This window comes from Mus caroli, unplaced genomic scaffold, assembly GCF_978045245.1.
Source record: "Mus caroli unplaced genomic scaffold, Mus_caroli_1 scaffold_15, whole genome shotgun sequence".
Lineage (NCBI taxonomy): Eukaryota > Metazoa > Chordata > Mammalia > Rodentia > Muridae > Mus > Mus caroli.
In genome coordinates this window covers 107,411,336-107,430,739 of record NW_028227270.1, presented here as the reverse complement: position 1 = coordinate 107,430,739, position 19,404 = coordinate 107,411,336, and the positions used below count along the sequence as shown (strand labels likewise).

General features: G+C 41.9%; 1 protein-coding gene across 3 annotated transcripts in view; it reads left to right on the top strand.

The window, feature by feature from the left end:
- Lyst (lysosomal trafficking regulator) overlaps positions 1–14,226 on the top strand; it is a 175,270-nt gene extending 161,044 nt beyond the window's left edge. For 2 of the 3 annotated variants that reach the window (XM_029468643.2, XM_029468642.2), the window contains exons 50-54: positions 405–544; positions 806–903; positions 10,634–10,790; positions 11,371–11,442; positions 12,399–14,226. In XM_029468643.2, coding sequence (XP_029324503.1) covers positions 405–544; positions 806–903; positions 10,634–10,790; positions 11,371–11,442; positions 12,399–12,537 — 606 coding nt within the window. In that variant the 3' untranslated portion in view covers positions 12,538–14,226. The remainder of the gene's footprint in view (positions 1–404; positions 545–805; positions 904–10,633; positions 10,791–11,370; positions 11,443–12,398) is intronic. The other variant, XM_021180035.3, reaches the window with a different exon arrangement.
- Positions 14,227–19,404: the final 5,178 nt, after the last annotated feature.

The following is a 19,404-nucleotide window of genomic DNA, read 5'->3' as shown; positions in this document are numbered from 1 at the left end:
TATAACTCGAAAAAAGTTTTCAATATCAGCAAAGGGTCAACTATGATAATTGTATGGAGTGTCATATACCATTAACACCATTTAAAGATAATATCAAAAGTGGAAAATGCAAAATACAAAATAGAAATGTATTTGTATAGCAATACTGCAAACAATAAAAATGTATGTGCCTTTGAACAAAGACTGAACAAGAACAAATACAAATAAAAAGAAATGCAAGTTATTAAAAACTGAGCAGTTTAAATTATTATAATCCTTTATTAACTTAAGATTTTAAAAAGTTACATAGGATTGAAAATGATCAGACAAGAATGCTGAGACACAGTTGTTTTTCATTTTGAGAAACTGCAGATTACCTTGTATGGGCTTTTAATCTCATACCTTGCTTAATATTCAAATTCCAGCCCTCAGAAATTGAAATGGAGAGTCAGATGCATCTCTATGGCCACACGGAGGAGATCACCGGCTTATGTGTCTGCAAGCCATACAGCGTGATGATAAGCGTGAGCAGAGACGGGACCTGCATAGTGTGGGACCTGAACAGGTACCGACAACTCATCCACACATGTTCCTTGAAATATTACATATTTTACAGTAGATAATAAAGACACTAAAATCATGTCATTATTTTGTCAATTTAGACATGAAACACATACTTAAAGGTAGTAAGAGCAGTTCTGTAGTCTTTTTAAAGTCAGAAGTCAAATACCTTAGAAGAAGAGTTAGACGTATTGAGGATAGGAAACAAAAGACTCTAATCCTCTGTATGACTGAATATGCAAATTCATGTCCTTTTTTTTTTTAGGCTATGCTATGTACAAAGTTTGGCTGGACACAAAAGCCCTGTGACGGCTGTCTCTGCCAGTGAAACGTCAGGTGACATTGCTACTGTGTGTGACTCAGGTGAGCTGCTCCCAGCTTAAGTCTAGGGTTGTCCATTTCCTGACTCAAGCTGGCTAGATCTTTTCTCAGCCCCCATCAGTGTAAGCACTTTGGCCATGGCATGGATGTATATTAAAATGTAAGGTCCTAAACTGACTTCTTACCTTAGGCAAGAGTTAAAATTGTTGTTTTCCTGAGAGATGTAAAAATTTATTTGAGTACACTTAAACAAATTATTGTTACCTAATTATCTGAAAGTCCTTTTGTTTTCTATACTGCTTTGCTTTTGGTATTTAACTATTGGCTGCGCTACCTTTCTTGTGCTAGAAAACAAGTTTTTGACAAATTGAATTTGTTGATGTTACTTTCCTTTTGGTGTAATAAGATACTCTGAAAAAGGCAACTTAAGGGAGTCTGTTTGTCCATGTTCGGACAATGTACAGTCCATCGTGGTGGGGATGTCATGGCAGTAGGTCACATTGTGTTCATAATCAAGAAGCAGAGAGCAATGAATGCTGATGCTTGGCTCTCTTTGTTCTTTTTATATACCAGGATTTCAGCCCAGGGAATGGTGTCACCCACAGTGGGCAGAGCTTTCCATCTCAATTAGCTCAATCAAAGGCATGCCTAGCAACCTACCTTCTAGGTGATTCTAGCTTTCAAGTTGACATTTGTGATTAAACTGTCACAGATTTGATAGGCTTTTAGTGATAGATCATGAATTGGCAGGCACCCATCTGAAATAGAAAGACATTCCTAAGCCAAACAGGGGAAGTGGGCTATGCAGGGAGAAAATAATGAAGTAAGAAGAGGGGCACCAGCCATTGGCCAGTGTTGAGTACGTCTCTAGTCCCTGAGAGAGAGAACTAGGTATTCAGTGGAGGTATGACTTGCTTAAGTTTCAGGAGAAAGATACACCTCCTAGTTAAAGGTCACAATGGTTTTCCCATATTTCTATGTTTAAAATATGATGCAACTGTTGAAGAGCTCTTGAATTTTCTGTTTGTATTTCTGTTTGTAAGGATCTTAAAATTGAAAGAATCTCTTGAAAACTATTTGCTTTTTTTAACATCCATTTAATATAGAGCACCTTTGATACATCTCTAGTGGGTAAGCCTCTGTTTTTTGCTTGGTTCCATTTTTCTATTAGGGTTTTTTATTTTATTTTTTTCATTTTATTTTATATTTTATTTTTAAATGTTCTTTAATTAATTTTATTTATTAATTTTGAAAATTAGGTAACACTATATAGCACAGACTGGCCTTGAAGTTCTGTTCATAGAGCATTTCTCATTGGGAATGTTCAACCTAGACTTGCTATCTCAATCCAGAATGAAGATAGAAGTGAGCGGCCAAATGAAGAACGAAAGAGGATCTGGCCTAAAAGGACCCTGAGCATAGGACTGTCTTCCTGGGCTTGAGACTAGACTTGGGATGTACAGGGCTATGTGCTCGAGCTCAGGAGTAATCAAGTCAGGCAGGGCTTCTATGAAGGCTCGTATAGGCTAGTGGCAGTGTAATCTCTGTTCTCTCTTTTTCCACAGAAAGCAGAATCTGAAAATTCTAACCCTCTAATTCTGACTCCAAAGCCAGGAGCCCAGCCAAGAGCCAAGGCCTGAGTGTTGAGAAGACAGGGTTCCCAGGGTTTGGGAGCTTTTTAATGGGTCCAGAGACAGTGACTAAATGCTCAAATCATAGGTGTCTCTTGGGGTTTTGTTGCTATTTTATTGGACACTGATTGATTGTTTTGTTATTATTTACATATCCCAAGCTAGCCTCAAAATCATAGCAACACCTACCCTAGCCTCTCAAGTGCTGGGAATATAGGTATGCCCAGCATGGCCAGCTAGTCATTCATTTTTGTAGTCAAGCAAAGTCACTGCCTCAGTGATGTTATAGATTTTGGATATGAAAGTGTTTCTGTCCTAGCCTCAGTCATAAAATAACGCCATGAAAACATCCTTATCTCCTCCTGACCACTGCTAAGGGTCCGTTCTCAGCTGTGCAAGGGAGTAGATGACTGACAGCCTTGCTGATACTTCTGCCCTGGCCTCCTCCTCACTGGCAGCTTTCTTTGACTGGGTTGCATACTGAGAGACACTGGGGGATAAAAGAATGGTTATTTATTTAAAAAAAAAAAAAAACTCTCAGCTTTCTTACTTTGACCCCATTTGAAAGCTAGGGCTGATCCCAAGAGAGCTCAGTTTGGAAGAGTTAATTACTAGATCTGCGAGTGGTGGGGTATTCTGGGATCCCTGGATAGTGAGCAGCATAACAGAGCTGCATAGAAATTGTTCTAACCTGAACAAAATGCCTTCTCAATGTTTTTAAGGCCTCTTGAGAAATGTATAAAAGGACTCATGAAAAAGCATTAGATATAGCTAATGTAATTTTAAAAATACTTTTTAAGACAAACCACACTTGTGGACAATGAACTATACTGGTCTCCTATTTGCTTTTAGCACTCAAATGGAACTAAGTCATAAAATGCAGCCTACAAAGTCTTGACCTTTCAGAGGATACATCTAAGCAGACTTGAACCAAAATTTTCAATTCTTCCATTCTTATTATGGGATATGATTTGTATAATGATAAGGCTGAAGTTAAATTATGAAAATACTGTAGTCAGTTTCTTCTGTCTTTAGCCATTCTGTCTCTGGATCAGAATGCCTGTCTTTGGGGGACGATGGATGTGCGTGACCTGGCCCTCTATTAGCCTGGCATTGTGAAGTTGGAGCAGTGCTCTAAGACTCAGAGCCAGCTGCTTCTCCAACTTTTCATTTCCAAGACTGTGGATAAGAACAGAGATGCCCAACCTTGCAGCTTTCAGATCATGTGTTAAGTTTTGCATGAAAGCAATCTGGTATGGAATAATGACCTCTCCCTTTACTATATACAGTTTTTAAACTGTATGTTTTAAACGGATGGGTTTGGTTTTAGGTTGTCTCAAAATGCCGGGTAAGCTGCCTTGACTAATAAAGTACATACCACGCTTAAGGGCATCAGGTCCAGGGTTAGACTTTTCCTTTTGAAGGGTTAAGCCATGAGATATCCATGGACCATGATCAAAGAGGTGATTCTCAGGGCTAGAGAGATGATTCAGGGGTTAAGAGTGTGAACCCCTCTTGTAAAGGACCCAGGTTTGGTTCCCATTATCCATGCCAGGCATAACCCCAATTCCAGGGGATCTGTGCCTCTGACCTCCATAGGCACTGCGTTCGGATGTACACACCCACATAGAATTTAATTTTTTAAAATGTGTCTTTCTTTTAGAAGATGGATCTCTTTTTACTTACTGTTTCCTGCATCTCCCAAACCATGTTTTACAATTAGAAGTCACAATGGCACTGAGGAAATGGCAAGAGTCTAGTGCATAGCATAGAGGCTACCTAGAAGCCTTTCCTGAGTATGCACCCCAGTGCCTCAGTTACATCAGCAGCATTGCAGCTATCACCAGTATTTCAGAAACTTTCCCACTGACCTCAAAATAAAGTTTGTTGTGGTCACTAAGCACTATGTCCCCATTCCTCGCCCACCTCACTGGAATACCACTGGTCACCTGCTTTCTTACTTCCACCTCTGTGACTACCTGTTCTAGATCTTTTTGTTATTTTTTCTCTATTTTTTAATTGAAAATAAATTTTCTCACATAGTATATTCTGATTATGGCTCCCTCCCCCCAGATCTTCCCCACAACCCACTTCCACCCCCTTTCTTGTCCTAACTCATTAGAAAACAAACAGGCATCTAAAAGAAAAACTAAAATAATAATGTTTAACAAAATAACAGAATCAATGCAAACAAACCTGGGTAGGAAGGAACAAAAGAAGGAAGGAAGGAAGGAAGGAAGGAAGGAAGGAAGGAAGGAAGGAAGGAAGGAAGGAAGGACGGAGAGAGAGAGAGAGAGAGCGCTCACAAGAAACATATATATAAGTGTAGAGATACATTAGCAAACACGAAGTCCCATAAATACAAAATTGGAAACCATATGCAAAAGATCTGTAGGGTAAAAAAAGAAGAAAAGAAATGCCCAAACAAAGCATTATGAGACAAAAGCAACCAAACCTCTAAAAATATCACTGGGCTTGTTTTCTATTGGTAATTTTCTTCTGGAGTGGTTTGTATGTCCAGTAAGACTCCACTGGAGAAAAGTGACTTTTTTCACTTGTGAGTGATTATCAATTGGAGATAATTTCTGGGATAAGGCTTTAGGCTCATTTCCACTTCCACTGTCAGCACCTGGACCCCATCAGGCCCAGCCTGTGCATGTTGCTGCAGTCTCTGAGCTCCTATGTGTTTACAAGGCTAGTTTCCTTGCTGTCCTCCGCCCCCTCTGGTTCTTACAATCCTTCTTTTTTTTTTCTTAAATGTTTTATTATGTAAATGCATTTTATACATAAAATATATTAATAATGAGTATTTTGCAAATCAAATAATACATAAAAATGTGTTAACTTTTATATTCATATCTTTTTATACCCTAAAAATATCATTAATGAACATTCAATACTATCCATAACTGAGGATCCTATATCTAATGTTGAATACTAAATTGTTTCAAAACATGCAAAATATTCTTTGGGAATTAAGCATACTAAAAGAGCATAAAATATTAAAAATGAATCATTAAGAAATATATTCAAAAGCCCTTGTATGGTACCACCTGACCTAGTGAGAGAGTATTTAAAACGCATTATGTATCTGTGTACGTTGTCTAACTATAAGTTTACTTTTAAAAGATTATCTGTTTCTAGGAGAGAAATTATTTTATCAGTAAGTATATTTTAAAATTTTCAAAATAGCAAAAACTCTTTGAGGTTAAACATTAAGAAAATGATAATTTCAAGCACAGTGAGAAAAATTATCAATAATGCTTCCATGAGGTTTATAGAACATGACTTTAATATTTTCAGCTGTTAATATTCAACGAACAATAATTATTTTGAGATATATTTCGTTGTTACATCTCCCTTTTCATTTCTGATTTTATTAATTTGGATACTGTCTCTGTGCCCTCTGGTTAGTCTGGCTAAGGGTTTATCTAGCTTGTTGATTTTCTCAAAGAACCAGCTCCTGGTTTGGTTGATTCTTTGAATAGTTCTTCTTGTTTCCACTTGGTTGATTTCAGCCCTGAGTTTGATTATTTCCTGCTGTCTACTCCTCCTGGGTGAATTTACTTCCTTTTGTTCTAGAGCTTTCAGGTGTGCTGTTAAGCTGCTAGTGTAAGCTCTCTCCAGTTTCTTTTTGGAGGCACTTAGAGCTATGAGTTTTCCTCTTATCGCTGCTTTCATTGTATCCCATAAGTTTTGGCATGATGTGTCTTCATTTTCATTTATCTCTAAAAAGACTTTAATTTTTTTCTTTATTTCTTCCTTGACCAAATTATCATTGAGTAGAGCGTTGTTCAACTTCCATGTGTATGTGTGCTTTCCGTTGTTTTTGTTGGTATTTAAGATCAGCCTTAGTCTGTGGTGATCTGATACGGTGCATGGGATTATTTCAGTGTCTTGTGTCTGTTGAGGCCTGTTTTGTGACCATTTTGGAGAAGGTACCATGAGGTGCTGAGAAGAAGGTCTGTTCTTTTGCTTTGGGATGAAATGTTCTATAAATACCTGTTAGATCCATTTGATTCATAACTTCTGTTAGTTTCACTGTGTCTCTGTTTAGTTTGTACTTCCATGATCTGTCCATTGCTAAGAGTGAGGTGTTAAAGTCCTCTACGATTATTGTATGGAGTGTGATGTGTGCTTTGAGCTTTAGTAAAGTTTCTTTTATGAATATGGGTGCCCTTGCATTTGGACCATAGAGGCTCAGAATTGAGAGTTTATGTTGGTAGACTTTTCCTTTGATGAGTATGAAGTGTCCTTCCTTGTCTTTTTTGATAACTTTTGGTTGGAAGTCAATATTATTTGATATTAGAATGGCTACTCTAACTTGTTTCTTGGGACCATGTGCTTGGAAAATTGATTTCCAACCTTTTAATCTGTGGTAGTGTCTGCCTTTGTCACTGAGGTGGGTTTCCTGTATGCAGCAAAATGCTGGGTCCTGTTTACCTATCTAGTCTGTTAGTCTATGTCTTTTTATTGGGGAGTTGAGTCCATTGATGTTCAGAGATATTAAGGAATAGTGATTGTTGCTTCCTGTTATTTTTGTTATTAGAGATGGTATTCTCTTTGTGTGGCTATCTTCTTTTAGGTTTGTTGAAAGATTACTTTCTTGCTTTTTCTAGGGTGTAGTTTCCCTCCTTGTATTGGTGTTTTCCATCTATTATCCTTTGTAGGGCTGGATTTATGGCAAGATATTGTGTAAATTTGGTTTTGTGATAGGATATCTTGGTTTCTTCTTCTCTGGTAATTGAGCATTTTGGTGGGTATAGTAGTCTGGGCTAGCATTGTGTTCTCTTAGGATCTTCTGGCTTTCATAGTCTCTGGTGAGAAGTCTGGTGTAATTGTGATACCTCTGCCTTTATATGTTACTTGACCTTTTTCCCTTATTGGTTTTAATATTCTTTCTTTGTTTAGTGCATTTAGTGTTTTGATTATTTTGTGATGGGAGGAATTTCTTTTCTGGTCCAAACTCTTTGGAGTTCTGTAGGCTTCTTGTATGTTCATGGGCATTTCCTTCTTTAAGTTAGGGAAGTTTTTTTCTATAATTTTGTTGAAGATATTTACTGGCTTTTTAAGTTGTAAATCTTCGCTCTCTTCTATACCTATTATCCTTAGGTTTGGTCTTCTCGTCCTGGATTTCCTGGATGTTTTGGGTTAGGAGTTGGCTTTTTGCATTTTCTTTGAGTGTTGTGTCAATGTTTTCTATGGTATCTTTTGCACCTGAGATTCTCCTATCTCTTGTATTCTGTTGGTGATGCTTGCATCTATGACTCCTGATCTCTTTTCTAGGTTTTCAAACTCCAGGGTTGTCTCCCTTTGTGATTTTATTGTTTCTACTTCCATTTGCAGATCCTGGATGGCTTTGTTCCTTTCCTTCCCCTGTTTGATTGTGTTTTCCTGTAATTCTTTAAGGGATTTTTGTGTTTCCTCTTTAAGAGCTTCTAGCTGTTTACTTGTGTTCTCCTGTATTTCTTTAAGGGAGTTATTTATGTCCTTAAAGTTCTCTATCACCATCATGAGAAGTGATTTTAGATCTGAATCTTGCTTTTCTGGTGTAATGGTGTATCCAGGACTTGCTACTGTGAGAGAATTGGGTTCTGATGATGCCAAGTAACCTTGGTTTCTGTTGCTTATGTTCTTATGCTTGCCTTCTGCCATCTGATTATCTCTAGTGCTACCTGCCCTCACTATATCTGACTGGAGCTTGTCCTTCCTGGAATTCTGGTTATTTCAGAACTCCTCAGAGTTCAGCTGTCTCTGTGATCCCGTGATTCTGGGATCCTATGATCCTGAGATCCTGGGTGTATCAGAGTTTCTGTGAGTGAAGCTGCCTCTGGGACCCTCTGATCCTAGTGTGACCAAATTACTGGAATTCTGGGATCCTGGGTGTGTTAGAGCACCTGGGAGTGGAGCTTCTTCTGGGTGTTGTGGTACTGGCTGCAGATTTCACGCCCAAGATCTGCTCAGGGCACTGGCCCAGACCAGAAGGGTCTTCCAATCTTTCTACCTCCTTTTCTGCAGGGCTTCCTGAGCCCTGAGGGGGAAAGGAATAGATAGAAACAACCCATTTAGGGCCAGTGTCCCAGGGTCTCCTACTCTCTGCTTGTGGGGCTCTGTATTTATTTCCATCTGCTGCAGGAGGAAGCTTTTCTGGTGATGGCTGAGCATGACTCGGATCTATGAGTATAGCAGAATGAAATCATTAGAAGTCATTTTGTTGCTATGTTCCTGCAGAACAGTAGTATTTGATCTCCCCCTAGGTCCCTGACTTCTAGTGTCAGTTCTTCATCGTCCAAGCAGTCTATGATATGGGTTCTATCTCATGGAGCAGTCCTTAAATCCAATCAGATATTGGTTGGTTAGTCCCATAAGCTTTGTGACACTATATTATACTAGTGCATCTTGTATACAGTCACCATTGTAGATTGAAGGGTTATAGCTGGGTGTTTACTGCTCTCCTTTGGTAGTGTGAGGCATATCCTCCAGTGCCCAAACCACTAGGGCACTACTGATTAGGCACCCCTACTGAGGGGTGAAGGCACCCCTCAACTTTTGTGTGTAGGCACCAGCTCAACTTTTCTATGTTCAATGAATTGTGTAGGTGTTTTCTTCAGCAATAGAGCCTTACTATCAAGAGTGCCTCTTTTGTCGTTCACTGCTGTGTTACACCAGGCTAACTGGCTACAAACTTCAAGGGGTTCTATCTCTACCTTCTATCTTACCATGGGAACGCAGTAGTGTTAAAAGCAATTGTATTTAGCTTTACATAGTCTTAGTTTCATTGCCTGTTACTAACATGGAACACCCGAGTAAAGCAACCTAAAGCAGAAAGGCTTATTTGGCTCAACTCCAGTTAAGTCTGTTGTTGGAGAGAAGTCAAGGCAGCAGGAACTTGAACAGCAACCGTGAGCAGCAGAATTAACATACACAAAGCTAGTGTTCAACTCGCCTTCTCTGATCCCCATCTCAGGGAATGGGGTCTGTGCACAATTAAGTGTCTTCCCATAGTAATAAAACTTACTAGAACAATTCTCACAGACATCCTCAGAGGTTAAACTTGATCTAGAGGATTCCTCGCAGGTGTACCAGGCTGGGTGTCAAGTTGACAGTGTGAACTGTAGCACAGGTCTGGGGATCTGGACTCATGTTCTCATGCTTGTATTTCAAGCACTTTACCCACTGAGCCACCTCCCAAGCCCCTCACTCTCTAGGCTTTGAAAAGAAAAACTTTGTTTACTTCAGCTTTAGTAAATAAAATCCTATGCTAGATATTCCGAGGAATGGGGATTTTTAAAAATTGTTTTTTAAATACATACCATTTTTATTTCATATATTTCTGCCTCTCTTAAAAGTCACATAAGTCACCTTTCTTTTTTTTTTTTTTTGTAAAGTAGGGTCTCTATATGCAGCCCAAACTGACCAGACACGCAAGATCCTCCTGCCTCCCGAGTGCTTGGATTGCAGCTGTATGCCACCAAACTCGGCTTAAGCCAATTCTGTCCTGAGGATGGGGGACTGCTTGCACATCTTGTGTGTGTGGAGGCCAGGGGTTGGCTTGGAATATTTTTATTCCTCTCGTCTTATTTTCTGAGAGAGGACCTGTAAGTTTGACCCACTGGAGCTCACCATTTTCACCCAGCCCCATTCGCCAGCAGTCCCCAAGACTCTGCCTGGGTTTGCCCCAGCACTGGGTGCCATGCATGAACCACCCACCACATATGGCTTTTACGTAGTTGCCGGGATCTGGACTCAGTGCCTTACTGTTGCACAACAAGCATTTGACTCACTGAGCCATCTCCCCGGCTCCCTCAAGTAGCTTCCTCCTGAGGCTTCCACAGAATGTTTTCTGTCTCTTAAAGAATCATATTCTCAGTATTTTCAAACATAATTAAGATTTGCCAGTTCATACACAGAAATGTAATCATACAAAGATTCCTGATTCATTTCCCTCCCCACTAATTCACTTCATCACTGATCACTGTGCACAGAGGACCAAATTCGTAAGACTGCACCACTCCCTGTGTAGTCATTCGGAGTCATTGTAACCAAGGGTTCCTCTGAGCTGCGTCAGTGAGCAAGCAAGGGCGGTCCTTACAGATGCCCCAGGGACTTATGGTGATCTGTGGTATGATTTGATGTTTCAGCTGGCGGGGGCAGTGACCTGAGACTCTGGACAGTGAATGGGGACCTCGTTGGACATGTCCACTGCAGAGAGATCATTTGTTCTGTAGCTTTCTCCAACCAGCCTGAGGGAGTCTCCATCAACGTCATTGCTGGGGGATTAGAAAATGGCATTGTAAGGTAAGAGAAGACTTGACTCTTCCCCCCAGTCCTGGCTCACTGCAGTTTGAGAAATGAATTTTAATGTCTACGTATATTAAAATACAGTATTTAGAGATTTAGAGTCACTTTGGATGTAGGTCCTTTTTCCTGTTGTATTTTTACAGTAAAGCTAGTGCAGCTTGGAAGTATTTACTATAAAATAGTAACCATATGAAAGTAGGCAGAGTTCTCTTTCCCACCTACAGTGCCTGCAGACTTCCCAAAGGCAATGCTGCTCTTTGCAGTAGGTTATCCTGCAACTCAGCAAACTGTGTGTGTGTGTGTCTGTGTGTGTCTGTGTGTGTGTGTGTATGTGTGTGTGTGTCTGTGTGTGTGTGTCTGTGTGTGTGTCGTGTGTGTCTGTGTGTGTGTCTGTGTCTGTGTGTCTGTGTGTGTGTGTGTCTGTGTGTGTGTGTGTGTGTGTGTGTGTGTGTGTGTGTGTGGTCTGTGTGTGTGTGTCTGTGTGTCTGTGTGTGGTGTGTGTGTCTGTGTCTGGTCTGTGTGTGTGTGTGTGTGGTTTTAGTTTGCATAATTGAATAATGGCTTCTCTTCCCTCCAGGTTATGGAGCACATGGGACTTGAAGCCTGTGAGAGAGATTACATTTCCCAAATCAAATAAGCCCATCATAAGGTAAGATCTACCTCCACCTTTTATTCTTCATTAAAAAATGTGTAATTGTATTTTTTCTGACATTAAAGCATATAGACCCAAAGAATGCAGGTGTGAAGGCTTCATGAAAAGCCATCCTCTAACCCATGAAACAAATGACCTGTTACCAGCAACAAGCCAGCACAGTCTTGTCGTGTGGAACCCAGTGTCTGGTATCTAATGTCTAGTGGAAAGACAGGCTGGCTCAGTGCCAGGAAGCCTCAGGAACCATAGAAACTGTTGTTTCCACTTCCACCTCTGCAATGACAGTCATGTGACTGGCTGCCACAGGGATGTGCTTGACAGAACAAACAGCAGTCACCCTTAACTCAGCTTACAGACTTGCCTTTAAAACCCAACTAGTAGTTATAATATTCAAACTATACTTAATTAAAATAAATTTATTTTGATTGTACTGAAATTAAAATTTAATGAACCTAAGTTATCTATTAATTACATTATACACTGCTTTCCCTTTTTCCTCCAGAGAAGCAAAATATATCTTTAAAATCAATGCCACTTAAGGCCTGGTGTGATGGCGCACGCCTTTAATCCAGCAGCTGGGATGCAGAGGCAGGGGGAACTGTGTTCCAGGCCAGCCTGGTCTACAGAGCAAGTTTCTGGAAATACATAGAATGACTCTGTCCAAATGAATAAAAACACAAATGTCATTTGATTTTTAAAGGCAAAATGTAATACTGTGATCTCTTTGTGATGTTTCTCCGAGCCAGAGGCCTGAGCTCTGGGGCCCCAGTTTTATTCTAGTTAAACTGAGCCTGAGCCTTGTTGGGGGGGTGACTGTGTTAGCATCAGGCAGCACAGACAGTCTGCTGGCCGTCTTTTCGTTTAATATTCTCTGGAGTGGAAATACCTCAGTTGCAGCATCACAGTCTATGCGTTAAGATCTGATATGTACCAATGGGTTTGCTTTTTCACAGCCTGACATTCTCCTGTGATGGCCACCATTTGTACACTGCCAACAGTGAGGGGACAGTGATCGCATGGTGCCGGAAGGACCAGCAGCGCGTGAAGCTGCCCATGTTCTACTCTTTCCTCAGCAGCTATGCAGCTGGATGAAGAGAAGGAGCGTCCCCGCAGGACATAAGTACCGCTCTGCGAGCCTGGCTCCACCAACTGCAGAAGCAGATGACTAAGCAGATATCCAGGAATGACATACACGTGCCTCTGTGCACGTTTCCCCAGCCTCCGTGGGCCTGAGAGTAAAGCCCTGCCCTCATTCCATAATGGTGTGGAAGGCTGGGTCTGCACACACTAGCCAATTAAAGTCAGAATCTTGATGCTTTTTCCCAAAAAATTATGCTGAATCAAAGATCAGGATCTCTGTTCTCCTCCTTTTTCAAAAAGAAAGAGCAGAACTTAAATTGGCTAATTATCTAAAATAGTAAGCATTATATTTTAAAAGTGTACCCCTACACTCAGCACACCCAATAAAAGGAAACAGAAACCAGGGCTTTTCAGGACTCAGAACGCAGGTTCTTAGTGGGTGCCTCTGCGCCCAATATATCCGGGATCTCTGAGCAGAACGTGAGCTCTGCTGCTGCTGCTGCGTCTCTCTCGGCCAGCTTGGCTGCTGTCCTCTCTGCCCAAAGGAGAGCCAGGGGCACGAGCTTCAGGGACTGTTGCTTCCTTCGCATCCTAGCTCCTCATAGGCTTCTACTTAAAGTCCGTAACACTAGGTATCAGCGCCCTTGGTGCAGTGACTGGTTACCTAGTTACTGATGGTGTATATAGCGGTAAGTCTGTTAGCACCTGCCGTGACAGTCCGTCTGACAGGGCACTGAACACGCCTGCACGGGGAAGCTACACACACACAGCACCTACAGTGTTAGCAGTGTGATGGAGGCACAGCAGCTAGGAAAGTGTGAAGGAAGGAAAGCGAGTGTGCAGACAGAAGGCAGAGTAAGTTATCAGTTGGTTTTACGTGTTCCTACTAAGCTACGCTCTGAGAATCCTGGGGCAGGCACTGTGGCACGTGACAGCAGCCCTGCTCTGGAACTCTGGGATTACTGGGCTCTTACTCAAGGTGCTGCTTTAATGGCTTTGAAAACTATTGTGTAGGCTCAGAACTATATCAGCGTGGGAGAGAAGCATGTGTTGCTGCCTATAATTGGCTTGTGCATTTGTTATGGAAATCTAATTCATATTATGTTTACAGAACTACTTTTGTAACTTCCAGACTTTGTAAAACATTCTGCTTATATCCACAAGAAGCAATTCCAGAGTCTCTGCTGTGGAGACAGGCACAGGGAGAGCAGGGCCTCATGGGACCTTTAGGTCCCATTGACATGGGCCACCTGTTACTCCTAAAGTCCACTTCAGAACAGAGATAACATTACTCCTACTCACGTTGAAGTGATTGATTTGTTTTTAAAAATTCAGCTAATGTCTAGCTCTCATTTTTTTTTTTTACTGAGAACCTCAAGTTAGTCTCCTATTAGAATAGGAATGCTATGCAGTCTTGGCTTTTTTAAGGGCCAAGTTTCATCATTTATCTAAAGAGGAAAATATGCAAAATATCTGGTCTTGTTAAGCGTGCAATATTCTATTTTTATGTAAAAATTAAAAAATTCATGGGGGGGATTATTTATTGAGCATGAGACCTAATATGTATATGTTGGAAACGCTTTGTAACATGCATGTTATAGAACACATTCCTGGAAGTCATCACATGCTGTTACCTTTTACACACTGCCACTTCAGTTTGGAAATAAACTTGCTAAAAATAGACTTAAACCTGTATAAATGACTTGTGAATGATGACGAGATCTCAGTCCATGGCTGTTGCAGAACAAGGTGTATCTGGAAGTTCTGTTACTAATCACTGGTTGTGCAAGGACCAGTGTTCTTCTCAAGGAGTGGAACCAACAACAAGCCATAGTCCACTGCTGGTACAAGCCGGGACTCAAGATGAGACTGTATGGCTGCAGCCATGCAGATAAGCACAGATACCATGTGGCTAGAGAGAAGGAAACAATAGCCAATGGCTTAGATTAAGAGCACCATGAATAGTAATAGCTCATGAGACAGGGCCTATGACAGTCTGCACCTACATTTGGGCTTTATGGACAGCTTAGTCAGGACAGCAGATGTGGGAAGAAACACAGAAGTCAGCAGAGATCAGAGTCAGGAGTTCTCTGTTTAAGAGTCCACAGTCCATTGAGTCTTCCCAGAAGCCAAGAAGCAGATGCCCTTACTAAAGTACAGGCCATCTGCCCTCAGGCACCCCAAGACTGCTGGATTCATTAGTGTGGCCACAGGAACTCAGTGTAGGCTGGAAAATAGCGGAATCACTAACAGGCCAAAGCCTGTCAGCAAGGGCTCCAAATCAGGTGTCCCCTGTGTGGAAGCTGCCACAGGGTCTCCCCCTCCCCCCTTCTTTCCCTCCCTCCCTCCCCTGCACACATACACACCCTGCACGGACAGTCCAGGAAAACTTAGAGTTACTGACCACAAATCTCAGTGGTAGGAATAGAATACTTCCCCATTAGTTTTTGGCCAATGAGACCCATAACCCTCTAAACATTAGAGCCACTATTGTTGCCTGCCCAACAAAACTGAGTGGTAAGGTGCCACTGCTGGAGACACTATACCCTTTGCAGAATGTAGAAAAACCAAGCTGGAACTGGGCTTGAAGCATCCTCTCTGCTGACTAGTTCTCATGGTGCCAGAAGGCACTATGCAGTTGCTGGGGGGAAATTGTCACCAATGCTCCTGGTTGATGGTGGATCCTACATGCTACACCATCAACATGCCAGCCAGGTTGTGCGCACTGGTGCCTTAAGAACATGACTGTGACAGACTCAACCAACTACCTTCTAGTTGGATTTGAAGCCAGCTTCCCAGGAGGGAACTCTGGGCAGACACCTGTGATGGAGAAGCTACTGCTGTGGTTTTGCTAATGACATGATGTGCCTTTCATATTGCTTTATAAACACTTATTTTTACCCCCACAGTTAGTGAGGTTAGTCAGGTTTGCTCCGAAAAACTTTCTGCAGTGGGCAGTAGTGACTGCAGAACTCAACTGGTTAGAACAGGGTCAGAGTGCTGAGCGTAAGTGACGTGACTGCTCGGCCCTAACTGAGACATCTGTATTGGACTTAAGTCTCGGAACATTGTGGAAGAGGGAATGAAGATAATATAAGAACTAAAAGTGAGAGTCGGGTATGGTGGGATGCTGTCCTTTGGGCCTGTCCTGCCCACTGTCTTTTTTTAACTTTAACTCATTGTGATTACTCTCAGGAAAGCTGCACATGACTGCCCATTAACTTTTTGTCACTCTGGGGAGAGACCCAAAGCCATCTCTGCCCCAAGGATTTATAGTTAATGGTTGCTAATAGGGAGTGGTTCACAAGCCCCAGTATCTCCTCCCAACCTGAGCATTCATGTGCAGATAATGGGTTGCTAGGGCTGAGGTGCTCACAAAGCCCCTCTTCTCTGAGGGTTTGTTGGCAGTTAACAGGCTCTGGTTAACTGCCCCCATAAAGGTTTATTGATAGTTAACATTGCTGGAAGAGAGGCTCACATGGCCATGCCCCTTTCTGATGGCACTTAAGAGTTACAGGAGGAAAAAATTTTTTCCTTCAGTGGTATCCATGCTTCTGTAAGAAACCCCAATTAAACACAGTGGTTCACCAGTCTACAGTTGAGTTAAATCACTTGCTTGTCTCTGGGGTCCTATCTGAGGTGAGATGTTTGTTCTTGTCTCCTCAGGAAAGTTCACACAACAGTGGCGTTTTAAGGAGCCCCATCTGTTCCTTTTGTTTGGCCTATAAATTTCTACCACTAGGAATAAAGGCAGCTCCCATTCCTTAATTTTAGTGTTTGTTCTAAAATGCTAAATTTCAACCTTTCGTATCCTTAAATGAACTTTACACATCAGCTCCAAAACCAGCCTCTCTGTTTTGAATAGAAGAGTGTGTGTCCCCCTCCTTGTGGCAGACCTGTATTGAGAATGGAGCTGAGGATGTAAAACAGCCCAGTTCCTCTGCCTCCTGCTCATCCCAGGCTGGTGAGAAGCCACGGGTGGAGGTGATCTAGAGAGCTCCTACCACTGAGCTACATTCCCAGCCCTTATTTGGTAAGACGAGGTTTCTGTGTAGCTTAGGGTGGCCTGATACTTCCAGTCCTCCTGAGCTCCAGGAGACATGTACCTCTATGCCCAGGTAGAGAGTGTTCTTAGTGACTAAAGTGTTACTGCAACATAATGGATGGGTAGAAATATAAGTGAACTGAGACATCAGTGTGTTGACTAGTACACATTCCAAGACCTCCGTGCCAGCAGCAGGTCCAGGCCAGGGAAAGGAAGGAGGGTCTTCCTGTATCCCTGCCCGAGTATCATCAGGTGTCTGCAGGCACAGAAAGCACAGGAGTGGGAACTGCTGCATCTGCATCTGCCTGCATCTGTGGTGTGTCGAAGCTTTTCAATCTGGTTTAGTGTTTTTCTGTCCCGGGGACCTCAGCAGCAGTGCTTTATTTGTGTGAGCCTGCCAATCCCTCTGCCTGACTGTTTGGATATCTAAGGATGCAGAAAGGAAAGAGGCCAGATGTTCCCCAGCCCTCCAGAGCTCTTCCCTAGCTCTCTGTTGCCCACTATGTTGGATAACTTGCTAATGCCCCATCTCAACCAAGAAGAGCTACATACAGTGTCCATAAGGAAGGCTCAGAAAGGTAGGAAGAGAAGAAAGAGGCACCATGGTTTATGTTGAGTTATCTTTCTCAGGAGCCTCTTTCATTGCTGATGACCCTTTAGCTGTTCCCTGTTGGTCCCTACATAAGCAAAAAAAAAAAAAAAAAAAAAAAAGTTTCAAATTGTTCCCAAATGTGTCTCATGTTTTGGACAGCTTTACCATTTTCCCTGAAGAATTCTTCTAATCAGGGCAACATTTTTTGCATTATGAAACCTAGACACTTCAAAAACCAGCAGCCTTGGTTTAAGTTAGTACCTTCCTCAGAGAAGCAGGGGAGGGAGGAGAGGTGGGGGATGGAGACTTGCCATTTAAAAGGCCAGTTCAGTATTGAGGCCAAAAGAGATCAGGGAAAGCACACTCAGATAGAGCCCTGTAACACGCATGGCCTATCAGATATTTCTTCCAGTGATGTCCAATGTAAAACCACAGAAGCAGCTACAGTTGCTAAAAACAAAAACAAACAAACACACATGTAAATGCACTGTACATTACATGGCATGGGCAAAAAGGCATGTCCTGCTGCTACTGGAGGGAAATTCTATAGCCCAGGCCTCTGAAGACTGAGGCTGGGATCATTGTTCCTGCTGAAGCCTTTCGAGGTTCTTCCCTCATGAGCAGAGCCGATGAGAGGTGGGTTTTTAAAAGGTGATCCCGTGGCATTGGTTCATTCCCAATGTGAAGTAAGCTGGTCTCACCCAGCTCCTATTGGCTGATCACAGGAAGCCTTCTTTTCATTCTCAAATTTTGATCTTGTCCAAATCGTTTTTAAAATCCAGTTCAAAAGGGTTTTTTTTTATATTGTTTTCTGAGATTTTAGTTAAATCTACACTATAGTTTTCTTTTTTTTTAACATCATTTTTTGTCTACTTGAGAACTGTAAACATTTTAGTCTTTCTCACTGATTAAGTATTTTTTTTAATTTTTAATATTTTTATTACATATTTTCCTCAATTACATTTCCAATGCTATCCCAAAAGTCCCCCATAGCGCCCCCCACTTCCCTACCCACCCATTCCCATTCTTTTGGCCCTGGCATTCCCCTATATTGGGGCATATAAAGTTTGCAAGTCCAATGGGCCTCTCTTTCCAGTGATGGCCGACTAGGTCATCTTATAGTTTTCATAGTGGTTGAATAACTTAGATTCCTTTCCTGTTGCTCTGATATGTATCTTGACAAGAGCCAATTGTTAAATAAGTTTGAGACTGACACATATGAGTTGAACACATATGTCCTATCAGAGGTTATCACAGCTACATTTAGATTTACTGACAATTTCTTATTTAGATATTATTGTCTGCTGTACCAGAAGCAATTGGTCTCTTTGAGTCGGCTGCCCCTTTACCCTTGTACTCAACACTGAATCAACTCCATTGCTTTTAATTATCCTTGATCATGATATACTTAGGATATTTAATGTCTCCCAGAGGTCCAATGTGTTACTTGTTTGGCCCCCAGAAGGGCTGCTCCTGGAAGAGGGTAGGGTCTTTGTGTAGGAGGTTGCCCAAAGGGATACAACTCCCTCCAGAGCCACTGAATATTGGTCTGTATGTGTGTAAGACAAGAAGGAGCCTGGAAGAAATGGAGGAGTCCCAGTAGCCACCCAGTCTACCAGAGAGTTTATTTATTGAAGTGCCATGCAGTTGAACAGTTGGCACAACTCGTTAGAATTCTGGTGAAAGGAAACCTAAGGTCAACTTTCCTGCAGCTGGTTTGTGGAAAGAGTGTACAACCGAGCCAGGGATTGCAGGGGAGAAGTGAATCCAAGAGGAAAAATAGTGGACACGATTGTGTGCTGCTTGAATTTTCAACAGTAGTGACTATAGGGTCTCAGTCTCTGCCTTGTGAATATTACTGGCTAAATCATTGCGACGTCATTTAATTCTGAGGCCTAAAGGGACTCCTGGGAACTGTGAAGACAATCAGTGTGATTTCCCACCCCACTGGGTCTTTCCAGCCTCTCTGGGCAGTTTCACTCAGCAGCCTAAGTGCACCTCTGTCCACGGTACCGTGAGGCATGTCAGATAGATCTGCGAAAATCTAAGGCACCCTGTGTAGTGTCACTTTCTGCAGGGATAGTTAGCTAAGGTGAACAGGAGGAAGGAAGATTTTCAAGAAATCTGTCAGTGGTGTTCAGACAGAAGTAATACGGTCTCCTCCTTCTTTATGCATCTACTGCCTGAAATGTTTTTGCTGCTTCTGTCTTCAGAGGGCTTTTTGTATTATTTCCTGAGTTGA